At 32.9% G+C, this 23,633-nt stretch overlaps 3 protein-coding genes across 3 annotated transcripts; 1 reads left to right on the top strand and 2 right to left on the bottom strand.

Annotated features, from left to right (window-relative positions):
• Window positions 1-928: 928 nt before the first annotated feature.
• On the top strand, window positions 929-3,219 carry LOC145580289 (large ribosomal subunit protein bL34c). The gene is made up of 2 exons (XM_081637713.1): window positions 929-1,170; window positions 2,857-3,219. Exons 1-2 carry the CDS (start codon window positions 975-977, stop codon window positions 3,117-3,119), a joined length of 459 nt encoding a protein of 152 aa, XP_081493839.1. The 5' UTR covers window positions 929-974; the 3' UTR covers window positions 3,120-3,219.
• A 688-nt stretch (window positions 3,220-3,907) lies between these two features.
• LOC145580290 (uncharacterized protein YNL011C-like) lies at window positions 3,908-16,401 on the bottom strand. Its single transcript, XM_081637714.1, has 14 exons — window positions 16,110-16,401; window positions 13,670-13,786; window positions 13,098-13,230; window positions 12,611-12,707; window positions 11,627-11,670; window positions 10,574-10,730; window positions 9,272-9,343; window positions 8,424-8,507; window positions 7,960-8,061; window positions 7,167-7,214; window positions 6,874-6,999; window positions 5,746-5,838; window positions 4,415-4,561; window positions 3,908-4,302 (listed from the first exon to the last, which is right to left on the bottom strand). The coding sequence occupies exons 1-13, from the start codon at window positions 16,339-16,341 to the stop codon at window positions 4,469-4,471; spliced, it is 1,398 nt and encodes a 465-aa protein (XP_081493840.1). The 5' UTR covers window positions 16,342-16,401; the 3' UTR covers window positions 3,908-4,302; window positions 4,415-4,468.
• A 693-nt stretch (window positions 16,402-17,094) lies between these two features.
• LOC145580291 (uncharacterized) lies at window positions 17,095-23,094 on the bottom strand. Its single transcript, XM_081637715.1, has 2 exons — window positions 22,617-23,094; window positions 17,095-18,178 (listed from the first exon to the last, which is right to left on the bottom strand). Exons 1-2 carry the CDS (start codon window positions 23,060-23,062, stop codon window positions 17,323-17,325), a joined length of 1,302 nt encoding a protein of 433 aa, XP_081493841.1. The 5' UTR covers window positions 23,063-23,094; the 3' UTR covers window positions 17,095-17,322.
• Window positions 23,095-23,633: the final 539 nt, after the last annotated feature.

Genomic DNA, 23,633 nt, shown 5'->3' with positions numbered 1-23,633 from the left:
TTCTTTAATTTGTTTCTTTAAAATTTACATGCAATGAATTTCCTCCAAGGATTATCATGGGTCCATGAAGTCCTCTTCGCAACAGGAAAGCCACACTCACACCTCATAACAGCTCCTCGAACCATAATTGTTGCATAATTGAGAAACTTTTAAAGGGGGGGATACCCTAATTTCTATTCAAGTATCGAAAAACTCAAAGATGGACAAAATAAACACTTACTTTGGTCGAAACTTGTTGGGAAAGCCTTCTATTGCTTGAATTAACTGTACTTCAAAAAGGGTGTGAGAACACAGAGCAGAGAAAGAGGGGAAATAGGACACAGAGAAGGAGAGAGAGATAGAGAGAGAGTGAGTAGGAGAGAGTGTTTAATTGGAGGGAAAAGATAATTGATTTAGGAAAAGGGGATGTAATTAGAAAATTAGAAGTTATGTGACACGCACATGTGGGAAAAACACGTGGTTAATGCCGAAAAAATATCAGTCAGTGTCGGAAAGTGGAACTTGGATGTCTTGAACAAAAAAAAAAAAAATTTAATTGGTTTCTCCTGACCAAAAAAATTTTAAAAGGTTTTTTAAAATAAAAAGGTCATTTTAAAAAAGAATTCTGAACAAATTTTCCATTAGTTTATAAAGATAAAGTCGGACTCGAATCCTAAGTAGAATCTGAGCCCGAGCCTTCTTTGAATCGGAGTTGGATTCAGATTATTCTTTCTCTGATTCGGTTGGAATATTTTCTCCATATCGGATCAAACTATGATGCATATTTGATGTTTGTGAATGTAGAAATTATACCAACATAGACTATACATCTCATTGTACCCCCATATCAAAATTGGCCCAATTTATGAGAATTGAAAACACAAAACTTGACAAACCCAAATATTAAAGCCCACCTATAATAAACTCGATAAGGTTCCCTCTTCTCATCCATTCTTACAAAGATAAGAAACATTTCAATAACAAGAAAAGCGAAAATGGCGACGCTTTCATTGCTATCAACTGGTGCAGGAGCAGCCATAACCAAGCGTAGTCCTTCAGCTTCCCTCACTTTTCTCACTGGTTCAAGAACACCCACAAAAGCTGTTTCCTTTAATGGCGGTTCAACTCGTTCTGGGTCACTCCATTGCTCCTTTTTGGCTCCTTCATCTTCACTCTCTTCCTCCTTCTCAGGTGTTTATACTTGCCTTTTTCTGTATTATTTCATATTTATAACTATATTTTGTTTCAATTAACCAAGAATTTGTTAAATGGGTGTGTAATTTTTTTTTGGGTGCTTTTGTTTGTGAATTAGGAATTGTGGGTAGACTTTGATGTATTGTTAAATGGATATCTGCTAGCATAGATTGTATAATTTAGGCCTTTAAGGTAGTATCGAGGATTGAATTCCGTCTACATTATTATCTTTTGTGACTCTCTATACTCCAACAAAAGGTGTTGTTATCTTTGTGTTTTAGCAGGTTTGGCCTAAAATGTAGTAGCGAAAATGTGACTTTGTTTTGAATTTTTGGGTACTTTAAAACCCTGAATTTTATAATTGCATTTTTTAGCCTTGCAAATGATTGTTGTCTCACTTATATGTGTTGAAAGATGGGGGTTTAAGAGTTTCTTTGCATATTATAAACTACACTATGGCTAAAAGCTAAAATTGCAATGTCACTAATTTATACCTTTTGCCTTTATTGCAAGAGTGTGAACTGGTGGTTAGGTTTAGGAGAAAGAGCATGAGATTATGGGTATAAATAGGAGGATGGATTGAGCATGGCCGTCTTCTTGGATCAATTTGAATTGTTTGAGTGTCATATGATAAGTTTGAGAGTTTTGGGTGTTATTGTAGCAGGTTGCAATTAAGAAATCAAATAGCAATGCAATTCTTTAGAAGTGTAAACTATTCTTGAAGTCTTTTATTCGACAATTTACAGGCTTGTTTGATAATACTATATTCTTGAAAGAGGTGGTGAGAATCTCACTTTCTTACTAGTTTCCCCAGCTGATTACTTTGCTTGTATGAAAGTCGCTATTATAGCGTATTTGATTGACATCCTGTTCCTCACGGGGACACTTATGCGGTGAGGTCCTCGATGGATGCCACAGCCGGCCAAAAACAAGTACATTTGGATTATTTGGGGAGGGTTTCCTCATTTTGTCACCCCTCAATCAAATGCAGGGTTATTTCTCTTTTTGGGTTGTGTGGATAGGTGCTTCAAGAGCGCTCATGTCTCATACTAAAATCAAAACGTCTTCTTCAAATCAATTCATTCATAAAGCAAGAAATATGTGATCGCTAAATGAATGTTGAAGTATGTAAGGATTGGCTTTTTAGTGGATCGTATTCAAATAATTTTGATTTGTTTGTTTACTGAACAAATGTCTCCTACTTACCGCCAGAGATGGCTTAGTACCAACCTCACAGGCAGCAAACTAAAAAGTTTAGCTATGCCTGACAAATCTTCTGCATTACCCTACTTAGAAAAAGGTTGTCTGTGTAAGAAGACTTAGTGTTAGTATCCATTTCTATAAAAAGATCCATCTTCTCTTTCAATTGGATCAATTACTGGTTTGTTGTTTCAGACAGGATTAAAATCCATGGCCATCATTTTATTAAGAAGGTTCACTTGGGACATTAGGAAAGTTAAAGCAGCCTTCAAAAGATAGAGCTATCTAGTCTGCTTTCGCCATTTGGAACTGTCTACTTGATGTGGCACATTGCTTAGCTTCTCTGGTTTGTTCAAATTTTCAATTGACCAAAATGTGCTTAGAATTACACTTTTAATGTCAATTTATTGAGTTAATGCACATCCATGTTTTGCCTGCATTCAATGGGATGATTAACTATGAGTGGCTTTTTGCTAATTACAGGATTGTCCTTGGGATTGGACTTAGCATCAAACACTGGAGTCGGTACTGATAGATGCCGCAGATTCGTGGTGAGAGCTGGGAAGGCAGCTCTTTGTCAAACCAAGAGGAACAGATCTAGGAAGTCATTGGCTCGGACACATGGTTTTCGACTGCGAATGAGCACTACTAGTGGAAGAGCTATTCTAAAGCGTAGACGTGCCAAGGGACGCAAAATTCTCTGCACCAAGACAAACCCAAGCAGCGGGAAACGAGTCAGTACTTAAATATAAGAACTGAAGGATGTAAATTTTTGTGCCTGTAAACTTTTCTCAAATTATTTCTTGTAAACTTGTCCTTTGAATATGAAGCTTTTTGTTTTCCTTCCTTGTAAGTTCATGCTTCCCTTATTCTTAGAATCGTGTTAATTTTTTTAAAAAACAAATTATAAGGAATTTGTTAAATTCAATTAGCGCTTTACACCTCGATGTTTATTACTGTTAACCATAAATCTCTTCTTTTTTTCATCCAAAAAAAAAAAAAAAAAAAAAAAAAAAAAAAAAAAAAAACTCTACCTTGTCACACAATTAGTATAGATGAAGTAAAGATATATCACATGTATCAGAGAGGGCCTCAGTTTATCTTTTATTTAGGGGCAATTTTGTAAATAAATCAACAAAATTCACAATCAACACAATATTTTCGTCAATAAATCTACATTTGTAGGATCCTTATTTAATAAAAGTTGTTGACTTATTTAAAAATGCTTCTTGATAAACATCTATTTTGTTTATCATAAAGATCAACTTGCATTTTCTCTAGGTATTTTGGTAAATTTTTGCATATAAAATGCTATATATATATATTAAAAAAAAAAAATTGCAATTATTTACAAGTTTGTCATTGGATATGTAAAGTACAACTACATAAATTTTAGTTATATTCTAGGACTTTCTCGACATCTAATGCAGATATATAAACAAAGTTTTATTACAATATTCTTTCTAGTCTTAGGCCCTTGGCACCATCATACTAAATCAACTTATTCGAGTAACAAGCAAAGGACAATCACCTATCACTGAATTGAGCACTTATTATGCAAATAAATATACCAAGTACCCTGTAAAAATTATCAAGCAAACTAATAGCTTGCATCAAGAATTCAAAGGTAAAGGGAGATGATCATTACATACAAGAATGAACATCCTAATTACAACAAATGGTACTTTATAAAGTTGCACTTTTCCATGGGATAGCCTATATGGCGTTGCAGATTTACTGGCTCACTGCTTGCGAAGTTGGGATCTAGCTTGCCAGTTGCTCAGACGGTCCCTGATTAGCTGTTATCCGTACAATTTAAAAGCTGGGAGGCCTGGAAAAAAAAATGTATCCTTCTCTAAAAGCTTCTCACTTAAATGCATACCAAAAAATAAAGATAGCAACTTGTAGCTCAAACAATGCCATTGCAACCTGTATATTAGTCATGATCAAAGATATATCAGCAGAATTACTGAACAGGAAATGAGCAAACTAATTTTCATGGACTTAATAAAACTAAACCTCGTTGATGAATGATGCATACCTCAGTAAGCCCTCCAACTAACGGGGTTAAATTTTACTTCTTATAACATTTGATCTAGGGCCTAAGTATATCAGCCAATGTTTGAATTAATGAGTTGGGGTCAAAGGTTATACCAACTTTTGGATCCTCCAACGAATCAACGGTGACCTGCCAAAAATAAAAGAATAAAAACCTAATCTAGGATTGCACAAGAGATCTTAAGGTAAACATATTCCAGCAGTAGCAAATAACAGATATGAGTAATTGGCATGCTTAAAGCTACCCTTGACTCGAACCCTCAATTTTGCAAGACGGGATGATAAATGTACAGTTAATATACCAGTGTACTAGCAGAAGCACTTTGGATGCCGTGAGCCAACAAAGGCTACATACCACTTCAAAAAAATTTAACAACTGCTCCACACGTAGTAACATTTTCCTCATGATTAAAGATCCAGCATAAACCTGCACCATTAAGGCAACCTTTGCAAGATAGAAGTCGCCTGCTATAGAATTATGATAAACAATGTATTGGGGATTTGTGATGGATCCTCATATACTCGGAATCAATTTTACAAAATAATTCTATTCAATTTAGTGGTACATCATCCCTTTACTCATACTCCGTCCCTTTTTGTTTGCCTTGCTTTCTTTTTTGGACCATCCCTTTTGAGTTTTCCCGATACTCCTATCACTTTCACTAAATTGGTCCCACTAATTTTGTGTCTCATCAGCTACACCCAACCAAAAGTAAAACAGTAATAAAACCCCAATGGGGCAAACAAAAAGGGAAGGAGGGAGTAATTTTGGATAACACACGATTGAAAGAACCTTTATTATACTCGGCCATACTCACACTCTCTACTACTCGATATTTAAAAAACCATCTTCTACAATAATTTAAAACTTAAACTGTTCAGCAGAAAATGGCAATTTTTTATGGACATCCCAAAAAAGTATATGTAGATAGTGTTTTGGTGTTTCTGTTTCCAGCTTCCATAAAGGAGAGGCAAATAGCAAAGATACTGCAGCTAGAAAAAGGTAAAATAACTTTGACGATAAGTTCCCACAATGTGATGATACACAGGCCTAACTAATAATCTAGATCAATGAATTTGTCAAATCTTGGAAATCTCTCAGATAAATAAGCTAATATACTCTGGGGCAGCTTCTTCATATGTGTGCAAGATTTTGAAGCACCGTCATCTTTTGGGGGGGCAGGGAGAGTGAGGAGGGGAGGGAGAGGGAAAAATATCAATTAGAAACCAGTACATTGCAAGTGGGCCTACTGTAAATGCTACAATCTGCTTAGTGCTCACTGCAAGATGCTTTAATAATATATAATAACTCACCACATTTAATATTCCTTGGTCCTTCAAGGCATTTAAATCCACTGGAATTTTACCATTTCTGGGCACCAAAATTGTATTTACATATGCACTTGGCTGCACAAAAGAAACAATGTACCAATTTTGAAATCTAATTAGTACAAGAGAGTAGTTTCAAGGGTATATGACCATATATTACATAAATATTTGTAGGTTATTATAGATCAAGTAGTCACCTGTGAACCAAAAACATCATATTTGTGTTTATTTTAATGTCCAGCAAAAATGAACTTTCAGATACCATATATGATTCCAATAAAGCAGGACTGAACAACAAATTCTATAAGAAATATTAAATAATTTCTTTTTGTTCACAAATTCATATTATTATTTCATATTTCTTCAACCAACACAGATACGGTATGGAAATGATACTGCACACTCATAGGGAACAATCTTTTCTATACTTATCTCACTGAGAGAGAAAGTTGTTCAAGAAAAGGTTTAGAACTTCATATCAATGAAAAGACTACACAAATGTTCCTTCAAGTTGAGGGAAACATGGTTGGTCAAGATGAGGTGCGACAACGGTCTGCACAACAATTGTTTCAATTCTCAAATAGTCATGTCACAGTCATCTTATCAAAACAACCTTGTAGAACATTCAAGACTTACCATATAAGAGAAAGTTTGTTACATGCATATGCTCAATCATGTATTTGAAAATATCTTAGTATGGAAGTGTTGATGATTTTTATCATATTATTTGGTCTTAGCTTAAGTCAAAACAATGAAACCTAAGAGAAATCTCCTATTATTCTGTAAAATCCCACATAGTCCTATGATATCATATTTGTATCAAACTTCTCCTAATTAATCAATTCTTGAAAATATTAAGTTTTAGTGGCAACTCTAGTTATTCTGTAATGCCCTACCTAATCCCATGATTGAAAGCTAAAAGGTAGACATATGCAAACCAAAAAGGTTGAACAACTTAATTTTAAACCTATTGACAGAGCTTGTACTGATGCCAAAAAATAATTAAGGAACAACAATAATACGTAATGTTGATCCTTTTGACTTTCACCAAACTATGACTAAGCAATAAAAGAGAATAAGTAATAATGTTGTATACCCCATTCACTCACTTACAAGATTATTAAGACTATATTTGGAATTTCCATGAGTTCTATTAAGAGCATCAGTGATTGCAGTCACAAAGCATGAAGCTGAGAATCCACTTGTTTCTCGATCATGTGTCCCATTTAAAAAAAGTATCTGCACACAAATAACAAAATTCAGCACCTAAACTAAAATGTACAGCCAGCATCAACAGTTGATCAATCCAATAGACCAATACTCCCGCGGGGGTGGACACCACAATTGCTCTAATTTCTTACATTACTGCATGTTGTTAGAGGTATCAATTTTGAGATGAATCATACCTTAGGACAAGCTCTTGAGGAAATGATTTCCCCTATCCCATTTAAAACCTACATAAAGCAATGCCTGATATAAGAGAAGAGATCAGAAATCTGACACCAAAAGTGAAAATAAACTCCTCAACAGCATATAAGAGAATAACCATGTAGAATATTGCTTCTTTTTCTGGCATTTTCATTGATGCAGGAAATTATTGTATATACTGGACTTTTAGTGTCCTTTTTACCAAGACAAGACTACATGTTTAATATTAAAAAATCAGTATCATCAGTCAGTTCATTAACAGTACCAAAGGACACTACAATATATAGCTGACTGTCAGCATCATAGCCACCATCCCAATTTATAAAAATAAAAAAAAGATGGAAAATGCAACACGAATTTCATGTACTTGGAAATTGGAACCAAATAAAAAGCAGAAGAAATGAGCCAAAATACCACCACGTTTAGTGGAAGCTTGAAGATAACATCATGTAAGAACTGACAATAACAATAAAACAATCAGATATTCTTTTGGTTCAAGGCACAATTTTTTAGCATCATATAAGCTCAGACATGGTGACCAATGGGAAACATATCAGCAAAAACTAGCAAAAGGTTCTTAATAGGCAACATACAGCAGATTCTCCATGTTCTGGCTTACTCCATGCTATGCATTTAATACTACTGAATAAGAAACTTGGAACGCATAACACCACAAACTGACAGCAGTAAAATGCAATTGTATGTGTATATTAGTTATTAACATGGACATCAAATATCACAAACAAGCTGAAGCTTATGTAAATAATTTACCAATGAAGGGCAGATTGATGTAAAAAGGGATCCCATGGCATAAACGATGCAATTAACACTGCATAACTGAGCGAGGACAGCTGGATTTGGTGGAGGGAAGACCTGCCCTATACCAAGTAAATATCATTACAATAGTACCTTGCACTTCCATGGCTCAAAAGATATGCACGAGCCACTTATAATAAAATTTACTGGATAAAAAAAATTAAAATCCATTTCCATTTCTGCAAATAGTTGAATATCAAAAGTTAACAGAAAAGTAGTTGAATCTTCTGGTCAAAATAATGTAAAACCGGGAAAATTGAATGACGACAACAGTATCAATCACAGATGGAAGAATTTATGGGAAATTTTAAGAAAAGATAGCACAAAGTTTATCATATGGAAATTGGAAACCAATCACTGAACCGACATAAAATCCCCTTCATAAGCAGGCAGTGTAGTATAATAAGAGTAGCAGTTACCTCATGCAACAAATTTTGCCCCTCACTTGACATGTAGAATACCCGCTTTATTTTTGATGGAAGTGCTTGAGCAGAGCAGTAATTCTATACACAAATAACAATAGTTGACAAAAATAAGTTTTAGACAGTCTTCCGTAGCATAAAAGTAATCATGACTATTTACAGCAAGTATTTTCAGCAGCTTTCTCTGTTTAAGCATTTTATATATTAAGTCTAGTGCTAACAGACATCAAGATTACTGCCTTAATTGGCGTAATGTATCAAACTAAGATCGCAAATTAACTAAACCTCACCTATTTGACATTGTATGTCTTCTGTTTATTCTTAAGATATTCTGTCTAGGGATTCAGGTCAATCTTTTTATAAAATATCCGTTAACTAGAAAAAACACTAAAATTGGTTAAAGTGCAGAGAACTGAGAAACAAAGAAATCTCTGGCATATACATTTCATTTATGATGCGACAAGCATTTGATAAGAGCCAATCCGCATCTAAGCATTGAATCAAAAGACATGTTAACAAACTAGACAGTCCTGTTTCTTAAGGTTATGTAACTATAGCTTTTTCTGTTTTCGAACTACTTGTACAAGGGATGGAAATAAAAGTAAAGACAAAAAATCTAACTAAATCAGATATAAAGCAAAAATTCATATTCATATGACCACCAATATAAGGTTGGTAGGTTAACAATTTTGTTTTCATCTTTTTTCTTTTTTTCTTTGAAGGAGGCAAGGTTGAAACATTATATTGATCAATCACTGAGCATTAAGCATTTTACATACTTTAATTAAGCACACATCTACTTCCAAAAACAAAAGAAACAGTTTACCCATAATAACATTGTATACCTTATTTACAGGATCCAATAGTCCATTGGTTGGATGAGATATTTCATTTTGACCACGAATCGTTCTTCCATCCTTGTAACAAACATGAGAAAAATTGAGAGCCATAGAACAAAATTATGTTAAAAAGGACCAACACCTTATAGGTTAATGCATACATATTACAGCATCAAATCTGTTTCAAATAATCAATTTAATGCCTTGTTTAACTTACCTCCAACAAATCAGTAGATATCACTTTAAATTAGTATTTAAAATGTTCTATCAGACTAGCCAGTCACTTTCTTACTCTCACTACTTTGACATACAAACATGTCAAAGTGCCAGTGAATTCTGTCACAATCCAAAAACAAGCATATGCCTGCCCCCGTACTAAGCAAAAAAGGAAGCCAAAGACTCAAAAAGGGTGGGCAGACATAATATAAGACCATATGAGATATAACTTTACAACTTGATTCAATAGGTATAGGATATACTACCTCCATTAAATGTTATATGCAACTTTGGTGTATTATTTGTGAGATATAAAATATTCTAAAGTTGCACATAACATTTAACGGAGGTAGTAAGATATAAGGGTGGCTCTTATAATGGTCTTATATTGGCCTTGTTTGGTAAATGACTTTTTGATGGTTTTTCTGGTTAGCTTTTGGCTTTTGGCTTTTTTATGTGGTCAAACAGCCAAAAAATGTGTTTGGTAATTGGCTTTTTAGTCAGCGAAAAAGCTGGCTTTTAAGCCAAAATGAAAAAGCTGCTTTGAGTAGCTTTTTTTGTTGGCTTTTGGCTTGTTGGCGCATAAATTATCTAATAAACAGCCAACAGCCAACAATTAATTTACCAAACACTTTTATAAACAGCCAATTTCAAAAGCCATTATAAACAGCTAAACATTCCATCTGGTCAAACAAGCCAAGTGAACCAGCCAACAGCCATTTGCCAAACAAGGCCATTATGTCTGCCCACCCTTATCCGCATCTAAGCATTGAATCAACATATCCAACTTGATCTTCGTCAAAAAAAAAAAAAAAAAAAAATATCCAACTTGATCAACAGGTGTAGGATATAACTTTTTTAGGTTTCAATTATCTTGAGTTCTCTCTTCAGGAATTAGGATTCCGTGTATAATTAAAATTTTGTACCCTTAGACAATCGCATGCTCAAATTTACACTAGGCCCACCAAAAATGAAAGTAGAATTTCTCAATTCATGCGACAAATCCAACAGAGAGGAGATCCCCGCTACAAAATGAGGAAATCATATAACCCAAACTAGGAAAAACAAACCAAGCATTTTTTATGATCATACCCACAGCTCACAGCCCAGTGTCAATCTGTCATTGGTGGATATGACAGGGAGAACAAGACTTTCTTTAGGAATCTCTGAAACACGGGAAAACAAAAATATCGCTGACTCTAGCGACTGGAAGAATATCCGGGCTCCCGCGAAGAAAAAATTTCCAATGCTGCAGCAAAAAAAAAAAAAAAAATCAGCTGAGTAAGATATCATATGGATCAACTTAAACATAAACCATCAGTCGCCATGTTGTAAAACAACAATCAAACTGTACGGAGCTATATATCCGCAAAAAATTAATCAACCAAAGGTATAGTATAAACTGTCAACATTCAATCTCTTGTTGAGAATTTAATTTTTTTGGCAGAATTCTGAATTTCAAATTTACCAAAAATAATGACCCGATAGATATTGTTAAATGTACAAGCATACCATATATATATTGCTCTAGTCAACAAATGTTGTCTATGTTACAACATCAAAGTGGCAACACATAGATTGAAACCCCCCACCCCCCAAAAAAAATCAAAAAAAATTATCAAAACAGGAGATATAGAAAACTGAGAAATACGATGCTTTCATATATGTCTCAAGGAATAACAAACATCAATGATCAAACATGCTTGCCAAAAAACAGATTGGAAGAAATAAACAGAACATAACTTTACAACCACAAGTGATTCAAGTAATTGTACAGCAAAAGTCATGACTTACATAGTTACATGTTAATTCTAATTCCCAATAAGGGGAGGGGACTAATAAATGAGGCAGAATTGCAGAAATGAGAATCTGGGATAGATGTCACATAAACATGGACAAAGATTAGAAAGATTCCTTGAACAGAAACATTTGGTATGCTTTTTTTTTTTTTTTTTTTTTTTTCCCCTTTTTCTGTGTAGGTCTACAAGGAACACTTAATATCTGATCATGATTTTGTTTTAACAAGAAGAAAGAAGCTTCCTCAGTTGCACTTTCAGTGAAATTGCATATTTATTCCCTTATGCCACAGATACTGAGCAGAAAAAAGCTTAAAAATCTATGTCACTACTAAAGGAAAACTCGTACCTGCCATTGCTGAAACAGAATTTCACTTCAGATCTCATGAGAATCTGCAAACATATTTTAAGAAATTTGAAACTGTATCGTCATTAAAATATGAATGAATAACTACATCAATGTGTGTCATCGGAAAACTTTGACAAATCAGTACAGGTGCTACAGAGATATCAAACAAATCAAATGTAATATCCACATATTTACCAACGGTAGGGATATGCAGTAGCCTGAATAATACAATATTTCAACAGACAATAAAATTATCACACACTAGATATCATGTTAAAGAAACTCTAAGTACTGCTATGTTTACTCTTATACATGATTGGTGTTCTTACTATTAACATCATTTTTGTTGGAATAGATGAAGAAAGAGAAACTTATCAAAAAATACATAAATTAACAAATTAAGGAAATTCATAGAAGATAGTAGTATTGATGCATCTAAATCATCAAACCAACATTATGTTATTTATTTTCTCATAGATCATTTTAGTAACGTCCCTTAAGATGTTATTATACTCTTTTACCAAAAAAGAAAATACAATGGGATCATTTCTATTATAATAGTCAATTCAATAATATCAAAAAAAAAAAAGAAAAGTGTATTTCATTCGAATATTATACAGACAAATTCAATTTCAAAATATCCACAATTCGGAAAATGAGTTTCTAGATGAAGCATTGTGTTCTAACAGATAAAATAAAAATAACTCTGTACTCAGTAGAAGAGTTTCTCCTGGTGATATATTATACCAAATGCAATGTCCTCTATGTATTTTATATCTATAACACTAATACTTCGCTTCGCACTTCAATATTATATACATGCCCTGTTACTGACAGCATGGAAAGTGAAATGAATCATGGGAAATTGTGAATTGTAAGAAGTGGAGCACCGTGCGGGGGCTGCCAACAAGATTGGAGGCAATTACCAACCTCAGTTATGAACTAAATTCTCAATAAGGTTGTGTAGATAAGCATTCATTCTACCTGTTGCTGAAAGTAAACTAGAAAGGCTCGAATTGTTTCCCTATATGGTACCGATACTTCCTCCCATAGTGAATGCTCCCCTTCAACAATGTCATACCTGTTAAATACTCCAATTAGCATACTTATTGCTCCTATTATAGAAGATCCAAGAAAATAATTGAGATCGACTTCAAAATAAAACAAGAGACCCTGTGTATACTAGACAGCCACTCAATAGCAGAATACTAGGAAACATTAAAGTCAGGTTGCAGAAGACAAAACATAGAAAATATAACGAATTAAAGGATTTATTCTAAAAAAAACCATAGATGTTCAATTTATCAGCTATCACAATATGAAGCAACTGGCGTAAATCAAAGGCTTAGGATTTTCAACAAGAGACTCTTTATGAATAAATATCAGTAATAACTGATAAAAAGAAATGCATTAGCAAGAGAAATAACATGCATCACAGCTGATGATTCTACTGAAAAACTATCCATCATACCATTCTGATTTTGCATCTTTAGCATGTAGAGGTAAACGGTGACCTAATAATTGTCTAACAGCAAGAGCCTCTGCAGTACTTTCATCAGAGAGCCTCAAACATCTCGATCTTATGTCTCCAACGGCTGGACCACCTACATTACATTTTTTATCTTAACATAAGAGAGATAATGATTTGACAAGTATAGATTTAATTTCATAATTATACAAGCAACCATTACCCAACATCAACTCATTTTACTTATCGCATTACATGTATACACTGCTGATCACAAAAATGAAAATGCATATGGACATGTTGAGAATTTACCGATCTTTCTTTGACCTCAAATCCTGATAATAAAAACCAATCAGAACCTTTTTTCTCCATGGAAATTAATAGGACTTTTTACTTGATCTTGTAAGTTAATTAGCATAAGTTACTGTTTTACAAACAAATGGCAACCATAAGCTGAACCTCATGATTCTAGATTGAGTCTAATGTATTAGATATTCACTTTGCAAGTAAAAATCTCATTTGAAATAGGAATATAACAACTTGGAATAATTGCAGCTATGAGCTGAAAACCATACCAAGCACACGGACAATCTCAGCTGTACTTCCTCCATCATCAGAAACAGGAAGAACGTGCGCAACACAAGTTGTCAGCTTTTTCAGCTCCTCCACTACCCCATTAAAGGCAGTGCCCCCTACAGCATTTCAAAAGACAATAAAAGAAAAAAAAAAAAAAAAAAAACGACATTTAAGAAGAAGCAGACATTTAACGGATAAACATGTGCACATCAAATATGTACAGAAGTAACATATGATCCTAGCATTAATCCTAATGCATCTAGTAAGGCTCCCAGCTAGGGTAGGATAAGGTTGTTAAGATGTACACAAGCTAAACCCCTACAATTGCAAGTAAGTTCTTTAACATTCACCTTATATATAAAATAAAAAAGAGCATAATTCCATGAAACTGTTGATTTACAAGACGATCTTCGTACTATATCACAAAAATTAAATTGAGTGGTGGCTTAGAAGGATATTTGATAATGACTTTTACTGTCCAAAGTTGAAAAACTATCAACTCAGACTCCTTTCAATTATGTGGAAGATGGGCAGGCAAAAGATGAATTGTATTGGCCACAAATGTCTTGATGTAAAATAGTTGATAATGTGACTTTCTAGAAAATAGATAGATAGCCAACTGCATTAGAAACTGGAAACACTGCAATAGAACTAACGCTAAAGAGCAAGAACCCTCAAAATCAGTAGAAAAAGCTCGACTTTATACCATTAGCCATGTCCAGACAAATACTAACATTCAACAGTCAAGTCATTCATAAACTTGTTTACGTGCAAGATCTAAACTAGGTGTAGTTGTATAATTGTGATTCAAAAAATCCCTAAAAGTCTTTCAGCCACATAAAGTACAATGATATCAAAAAGCTCACACATCTATAGTTTTGAACTTTTGACTAGACAAGATAATAAAATCATATACTAATGCCGTGATCCGAACACTTACAATCAAATAAGACCAAACCTAAGCGCATTTCATTATCAATATCACTCTAATTAAAAAGTGTTTACTTGATATGCAGCTACTTCCATGGCACTTTGGACGTCAATTCACTATTGTGGACAAAAAATCCACAAAATGCTTTTTTTTTCATTAAATCTTACTTCAACTGATCCAATAATACCTTTTGCCACTAGATACCAGAGAAGAACACCCAGATTGTGGATTGAAGGGTATAGGGTAAAGCTTAAGCTGATGAAGGTTGTGGAGAGGCAAAGTTAGACTAGTTGCTAGGAGGAAAAGGGGGGTGGACTGTGGACATAAAAGATTATCACAGTTTTTGTTTTTACCTATACGATAAGAAATATTATTGCTCTAGGTTTTGTAACAGCAGGAAGTTGCATCAGTACGACATATCAAAGCTGTTAAGTATGCCAACCTCCGAATATTTTTTTAATCTAGCCAGCAAGGTATAATCTTCAGACAGTGTTTTAGCAAATTACTATATAAGGTGATGCATTGAAGTCCTTGGATATCAACAACCAAGAAAAGACTACTATGCAGAGTCAATTAGCTTTGCAGTTAATAAACAAAATTGGCCCAGTTTGGCAATTAGTATTAGCTGATTATGTTAGTTGTTTGTGCAAAAGGGTTGGGTTAATAGATGTACTTTGATAATAACTTTATTGTGTAAAATTACCAACAATCCTCTCTTCCAATCCTCTCTTAACCAAATACCCCTATCAAAGGCTTGGACTAGTGAAACTTCTCTTTTGTCTCAGAACCTCTAATGTTGCCCCAAACCTCTTTCTGTTCACCACTAATAATTGCCAGGATTTGGGAGAACTTCATTACTTCCTTAGTAACACTCCTTAGAAAATTAGTCTTGCCTAGAGATGTTAACAATTCACAATACTCCATTTATCTTAAGACTAGGCAAACCATTCGAAAGTTGCACCGAAAATTTTAAGTTTCAAGTGACTAATGATACATAATTAGAAAACTCAATGAAGCGGATAGATAGTATGGGTGTATTCTTTTCCTCAATCAACCCAACACCATTACACCAACAACAAACAATCAACCAAAGTGGTAAAATTAGGAATGTTACGAATCGATCCTTGGCGATAAAAGCAAGCAACAAAACCCTTGAGAAGCTGAATTTTCTCAAAATTCAGTACATATACAAATTCATACAACACTAGTGAGGCTCCTAGCTCCTTCTAAATTCCAATACTATGAAAATGGGTCATACATCAATGAGAATAATCACACAAATCCCAAAAAATTTCATGGAAAATTACAATCCTAAATCAAATTACTCATAACATCAACTGTATTAAAGCAAGATAACATTACAAAGCGCAATAACTATATACTCCATCAATCAATCCTAATATAATTGTTCGCATTACTAGTTCAAATTACACGATCAATGTATCTATAAATCCCGTAAAAGGGAGTAATCAACAAATTACGAAGAGAAAAGGGGAGAGAATTCTTACCAGAAAAAACAAGTAGAGAAGGTGGAGAAGTGGTAGAAGATTGGGAAGGAGAAGGAAAAGTTGAGGAGGAAGCCATTAATGGAGGAAATTGAGAATTACAAGAGAAAGTGCATTTGAATCTAATGGGATTGCTATAAATGGTGGATTTGAAGTTTAAGGAAGAAGGTAGGAAAGGTAAAGGATTGCAAAGGAGAGAGAATGAAGGGGAGGGTCCTAACATAGTGTCCGCCATTTTTATGTGAAAATTAAGGTTGGTTCACTTGAATAGTTTTGCATACCCCAACAATTTGGGAGCTTGGATAACGCTCTTGTCCTATACTCGTTCACGGTCATGTTCCTTTTAGGGTAGAGATGTCAAAAACGGATCCGAGTTAAGAATCTAAGAATCTGTTTAATTTTGATAAAGATTTGTATCCACTCCATGCTTGATTAATGGACGGGTGAAATTGGTGACATGTATTCTAAATTGAGTCTGGCCCAATTCTAATCAGTAATTGATTTGACCTGATACTTTATGATTAACCTGCAGTCGACCTTGAGTTAAAAAAACAATTGATTTCACCAAACATGTTATGGTTGTTGTTTTAATTAATTTGAAATATAAACATTATGAATCAGACGGAAAATGTTGGATTTAATTGGTTTTTTTTTTATATGCTATTTAAAGATTAGAGCGTTGGTTGAATTCAACTCTAATTAACATAAGGTCATGCGTTTTTTTCTTGAAAGAAAGTAGGGGAGAGCTCAACAAGGTTGAGGACACCCACAAGGTCATGTGTTTAATGATTGATTGATGCTCATAATTGTTAATTTTTTGTGAGAAAATAATACACGTAATCAAAAATACTATGACATAGTACCACATCGTAATAACGACAGGTGACGGGATGAATTAAGAATACTATAGTTAATATTTTGTATAATCAAAGTTTAATTCATAAATAGTAAAAATTCCACATGTTGCAATCAACATATATAGAACGAATTGAAGAAAATATATTTTAATTTTTTTTTTTATCATATCAACAATTCAATTTACAGCCAAAATAATACACAAGTCCTCTTCAATACAAATTAAACTATATCCTCTGCCCTATATTAAGTTTCTCTGAGCAAGAGAAACAAACTGAGGTTTTAAAAACTATGTGCAAATTGAGCCATTCTTGAATCCCAAAATTTCATTCTAAAAACACTTTGAAAATTAATCTCTTAATCAATAAGGCAAGCTCTTAGAACTTGAACTAATGACTAAGGACTTAAGCTTATAAGTCTCCCCTGTAGCATTTGCTCTTCTAGTAATCACCTCCATATTTTTATGTAAGCTTTGTTGTACCATCTTCTTCATCAACCTCTTCCCTTCACTAGTTTCGCCTTCACTCATAGGCGATCCCGGTGCAACGAACCTTGTTTGTGGCCCGGAGTGCGGTCCAACCCTAACTTGTCTCTCATCTTTGAACCATTGTAACAATTTTAGGGCTCTTTTTTGAGCTAAAGGGCTACCCAACAAGGCAAGTTCTAGTAAAGTATGTACAATTCCTGATTTCGCCATCTTATCTCTTTGTTTCGAGCTTTGGTGAGCTAAGATCATTAATATATATGCTGAGAACTCTTGACATTTAGGCATGCTATCCCATGTTAGTATCTCTATCAAACTCTCTGGCATCATCGCGCTATCTTCTAAGGCCTTTTTGCCCATCATAGTTACCACTAAGTTTCCCATCGTTGCTAGAGCTTGCTCCGAAATAATTTCCCTAGATGAGGATAGTAGGCTTAAGAGAATGTCCACGACTCGATTTGAGATCAATGGTCCTGAGTTCTCCAATACGGTAGAGAGGTTGTGTAGGGTGCCAAGGCATGCTTCTTTCGAATTTTCGGAGGTTATCTTGGATTGGAGAACGTTTAGTAAGAACGAAAAAAGTGTGGATTGGTTGAAAGGGAATTGAGAGTTTAGTAGTGAGGATATGGACAAGAGTAGTAGGGAAAAATCATGGCTAAATTGTTCATGTATTTCTTCAATATTTGTTGGTAGTTTTGTTATGATTCCTGCCTCTAATATCAAAGCTTTGTTCCTGCAAATACAGCTCAAATTCGTTAGCATTCATGCAAAAGAATAGGTCATTTAATTTTACCTTTTAAACCCAAATATATGACTTAGCTTAATACTTGCTTACAATACATGCACTTTAAAAATTCTACAATATGTTGGATGGTTAATAAAGAAAAAATTATCAATAAATACATGACATGTATAGGAAAAATGATTGTGTGGCTAATGTATATACTGAATTCTCAACTCTCAAATCCTAAGTGATAAGTCTTAATTGTTTTCGATCATTAGCATGCATGGTTGGTTTACATAGTTGTCAGAAAGAGAGAATCCTAAGAGCATCTCCAATGTCAAGCTACAATGTTTTGTAACTTGCTTTTCCACATCAATTTCTAAGCTACAACACTTTTTAAGCAACAAATTGTTCCAACGGTAAGCCACAACATATTGTAGTTTGCAAAAAATAAAATTTTAAAAAATAATAGATAATTATACACATGTTACAATATGAGTGGAGATTATTTGTCTCTTTTTCAATCAAGCATGTAGCTTGGTTGGGCTACAGTTGCTTGCATGTTGCTCAATTTTTTGTTCTCCAATGGTAAGCATGTAGCTAGGAACTTTATTTAATTGCAACCAAGTCCTTATAATTGAACCATTAGAGATGTTCTAAGTCCTTAATTAAAAACTAATAAAGTGTTCATGACAATATATCCTTCCTATGTTTCAACCATCTTTAGGAATAATAATAATTTTTTTTTTTTTTTTGGTAATGTATATTCTAATTATTCTTGTGTTTGTTCTTTATTTTATGCATATACTTGTATATTTAATATTTTTCAAGTCATCATCATCCTTTAAAAAGTTAAGTGTGAAATTTTTGTTTAATATATATATATATATATATATATATATATATATATATATATATATATATATATATATATATATATATATATATATTTCATTTAAATTTCAAATATTTACTTTATTTTATTATTATTATTACTAATATTATCATCAAATCCTGGATATTTGTATTTTGGTTTGAGCTCTTTTTGGACTAAAGTAAAGCAAAGATAATAAAATGTCTTTAAAGAAATTAAATCCAAACACATGAGACAAAATTCAAATCCAAAAGCATTAAACACCACAAAAATACAAAAGTGAATAAAAAGATGGATCTATACCCTACATTAATCTACTACATACAAATTAATATTTTAATACAATATTATCAACTTACATAATTGAAATTTGAAATGGACCATTAAGTCCACAACCATTATATTGGTGTGGAATGATATAAGGTCATGTGTGACGGTTAAATAGTATGATCTTTCTTGGAATTATACATATTTTGATCCATAAGTCAACTTTATGCCCACAATTAAGTGACTTTAAGAGATCAAGATCAGAAAATTCATGTACACAAATGACCCGTCATCAGATCATATGATAAAGTTATTAATGATTAAATTAATTAGTGCCCTAACTTAATGATACTAGTTAAGTATGAATGATAGATATAATTATGTATGTGCTTGTTGGAGTGTGCAAATGTCAGCCTGGTGGGTGTCATTCCACCACCCCAACTATTCCAACCACATTAGGTCCTGGTGGACAGCAGCCTCACCTTCCGGTTCCTGTCATTATTCTAAATATTTCATCTCATTCTCTCTTTAAATCTTGGTGGCATAAAAGCCGACAATATAGACGAAATTCAATCCCTGATTTTGAATACCTCACATCAACTTATTAAGGTAGTTAATATTCACACATTATTGACTTCAATTCACGGGCTTAGATACTTTATTTATGCTTTATAGTTTTTAATACAACAATATCGTTTATTTACTAATTAATAAGCATCAATTTTTAGACCATGTATATACTGAAATTAGATAATAACAACAAAATTTTTCTTACTGATTTTTTTCAATTAAAACATGCATCAAAACTATTTATTTTTTTACTTAAAACTATTACTTACATAACACAGACATTATATCAAATTACCAATGAACATCGGTACACTTTCATTACAACTATCTTTATGCATGCAAAAAAATCACAAACAAAATACCAATAGGGTTTATTTATTTATTTAAGGTAAGTCACGAGGTGAGTTCTCCACCAAGTCTACCAAGCAAAGCTTGATTTTAATTTAACATACAGAATACCATCAATAAACAAAATACTCGTATACATGACTATTATTCCGATGTATTATACTTGGAAAAAGAGATAAATCTCAATTAATTGAGAAGAATGAATTGAACTAAATCATCTTTCACCATCAATTATGCAATTTGTACGTTAGTGGTACAAAATTCTTTGTGATATCAACATCATTTATCGACCATTACTAAACATATGAAAAAGGGGGTCAAACGAAGTGTCTTTGAATTTCACTATATTTTAAGTAGTGCTTTGTTTATCATCAGTTTATATCTTGACAACCTAGCAAAAATGTGTTTCGTACGTCGGTGCTACAAATTTCCACTTAAAAAAAAAAAACTTTGATTTTCGTACCTCTTAATTGAAGTCCTAATTAATTTAAACTCTAAATTACTGTCATTACCTAACTTGTCAGTAATTTTTGGTGATTATAAGATGGAGTATAATAGTATATGGTGGATTTGTTCTTAAATGAATTTTGTTTAATACTAACATCATCTACTCATAGTACCTAAAAGATAGTACTAGTAGAAAATTAACCAATTATTAGGCAATTTCTATTTCAATATAGAATTATAGACTATATAGTTCTCATATTTGATTTTGATTGTTAAGTTGCTAATGATTAGGTGGATTTCCACTATATCATCTAATGCGATATTCACCAATAAGATTAGAATTTTGAATGTGTCAAATTAGTGTTTGATGATGAAACCTAATCACATAATCGAAGGAATATCCCCAAAATTGAGTTTTTATTGGGTAATCTTATAACACCTTTTGTGAAACTTGGATGTACATCGATTTTACTTTAATGCTTGTCTTTGGGTTATGTAGGTTTTTTTTTTTTAAAAAAAAAACATTTAAAACTTGTTTTCTTTACCTTATTCTTGCTGAATAAAAATTATTTTTGTTGAACAAAAGTTATTTTTATTAAATTGAAATTATTTTTTACTAATTAAAGCTTATTTTTACTAATTCTCAATTATATTTGTTCTTTGAAAAAACAGAATTTTACTGAATAAAAATTATTCCCACTAAACTAAAATTATTTTTGCAGACTGAACTTCAACTGTCTTTAAACTAAATATTACTCCTATATTTAAGGTGAAGAGGCCTTCGAGGAGCTTTCACATTATTTTGACTATAGTTTCTATTTTTGGAATTGATTTTTTATGGATAATTTCTGTAACAAGTAATGTCTTACCTTTATACTTTACAAGTGATTTTTAATGAGTGCAGTTTTGTAAAGAGAGCAACCTTTATCAATGAATAGTTAAATAACTTATATTTTGGCCGAGTGACTTTTGATCATAGTTAAAGTAAATTTACACATTACACCCATCTTTTTTGAAAGATGTGATCTTACACGGAGTAATATTATGAAATTAGCATCAAACAATTTCAAGAGACAGAGAGAATATTAATAGATTAGGACCTTTATTGTTATGGATAATATCTCTCCAAAACATTTGCAATTTCTATTTGTTATTAAAAAAAATGAAATTACATTCTCTTGGAGTCTTGATAGCAACTATTATCCTTCAAATGTACTACGCATTTTCATTTTAAAAGTGCAATTTAACAAAAATAGCATTCAAAGCAAATTGTATATAACCCCACATCATAATTATAATTTGGTTACATAAAAAAAAGAACTACTAAAAGCCAATGACCCACTTTCTTCTTGAAACAAATAATGGAAAGGGAAATAGAACAACAAGCCAAATAGAGCAAGCGCACTACCATGCCTTATTGCTCACTACCATGTCATATTCTCAAGCTACACAACTTGCTCCAACTTTGGATATTTTCCATTTTCATTAGGAGGATGAAAAGCCCTATATTTGTGTAATAAGTTAATCAAACTAATTTAGTTTCTTCTCGTACATAATATACGACAGATAGTGGATAGATAGATGTCATCTAGTTTAGTTTTTCGTATCATGTTATCTACGATACTATCATTTGTGGCCATATATACACACAACATACTAAAATTCTAATTATTTTCAAATCATCTTATAACTAATCACAACTCGAGTTTTGGTTTTAGACAAATATATCAACGGACATGTTACATGATAAAATACCCGATCATCAAGTAACGTACAAAATTTAAGTATTTCTCTAAGAATTAAGAAGAATATAAATATCATGTGTACGTTAATCATCAGGTATTAACATTCAAATTATCTCATGAAAATAATATAGGTAATAAGAATCGAAAAATGATATATGCAACTCTAAGGGTTGAAATGAAAGCCAAGAAGACTTACGTAAAAGTGCCATCAGCAAGGTGAATCAAGGCTTGAACAGCCAACAAGCGTCGAGAAATAACGTCAGAACCAACCATAGAAACCAAAGGAGGAATAACACCCAACTCAGCTAAACACTTTATATTTTTAACGGCGCTTTCTTTTTCCTCCCACTTCCCGAATAATAGCTCCTTCACTGCCCTTTGCAACACCGCGCTTTCGACCCGATCATCATCATCCTTTTCTACTTCCATCACAACCTCTTCTGCTTCCTCCGCTTTCACTTCTAATAACAATTCGTCATTTGTATTAGTAGGCTTATCAAAATCACAAGCGAAAGCTGGTTTCTTGGTGGGTTTTTTTGGTTGAGTGAAAAACCGACACATTTTGAGAAAATAACGGAGTTTCGATGAATAAATGATGACCCATTTAGTTGAAGAAGAAGAGGGTTTCATTTTTTCTTGCATGTTTTCAATCTTTTTATTTACTTTTGTGGGTTTTTCTGGCATGTTTGAAAGCTTGAATTGAATTAAAGTTAGGTGATATATATACTGAGGAAAATGAGAAATAAATAAAAGTGTCGAAAATAATAGAAATAAGGGAAGGTGGGGGAATTAATTTGAGGGGCACATGCAAGGGAACAACAGTGTCGCAGTCTGAATCGATGAAAGTGTGACATTGAAGGATTTTTAATAATTAATCTATTTTTTTAATTTAATTAATCTATTTAATTATAAAGAATTATTCAGAATTGGAAGTTATAGCTCGTTTTTCGGTATTGCCTCACGTGGAATTCCATTGTATTTCAATTTTGTTTCGTCAGATGTTGATACTTCTTTCTGGATTGTTGATTCTCATAATCACTTACTTAATGTCCTATTAATTAACCAATAATTTTTAGTTATCTCTCGAAATTATCTTATTTGAACTTATTAGGCTAAAGATAAATGAAGTGTTGTGTGACACTATTATTGATCTAAACTTATTTTGTTAGAAGTTAATATACTCTAAGGACCTTTTCACTTCAGCTTAATTTCT

Source organism: Chenopodium album, chromosome 14, assembly GCF_948465745.1.
Source record: "Chenopodium album chromosome 14, dcCheAlbu1.1, whole genome shotgun sequence".
Lineage (NCBI taxonomy): Eukaryota > Viridiplantae > Streptophyta > Magnoliopsida > Caryophyllales > Amaranthaceae > Chenopodium > Chenopodium album.
Note: the sequence above shows the minus strand (reverse complement) of the source record. Positions and strands in the feature narration are given on the sequence as shown.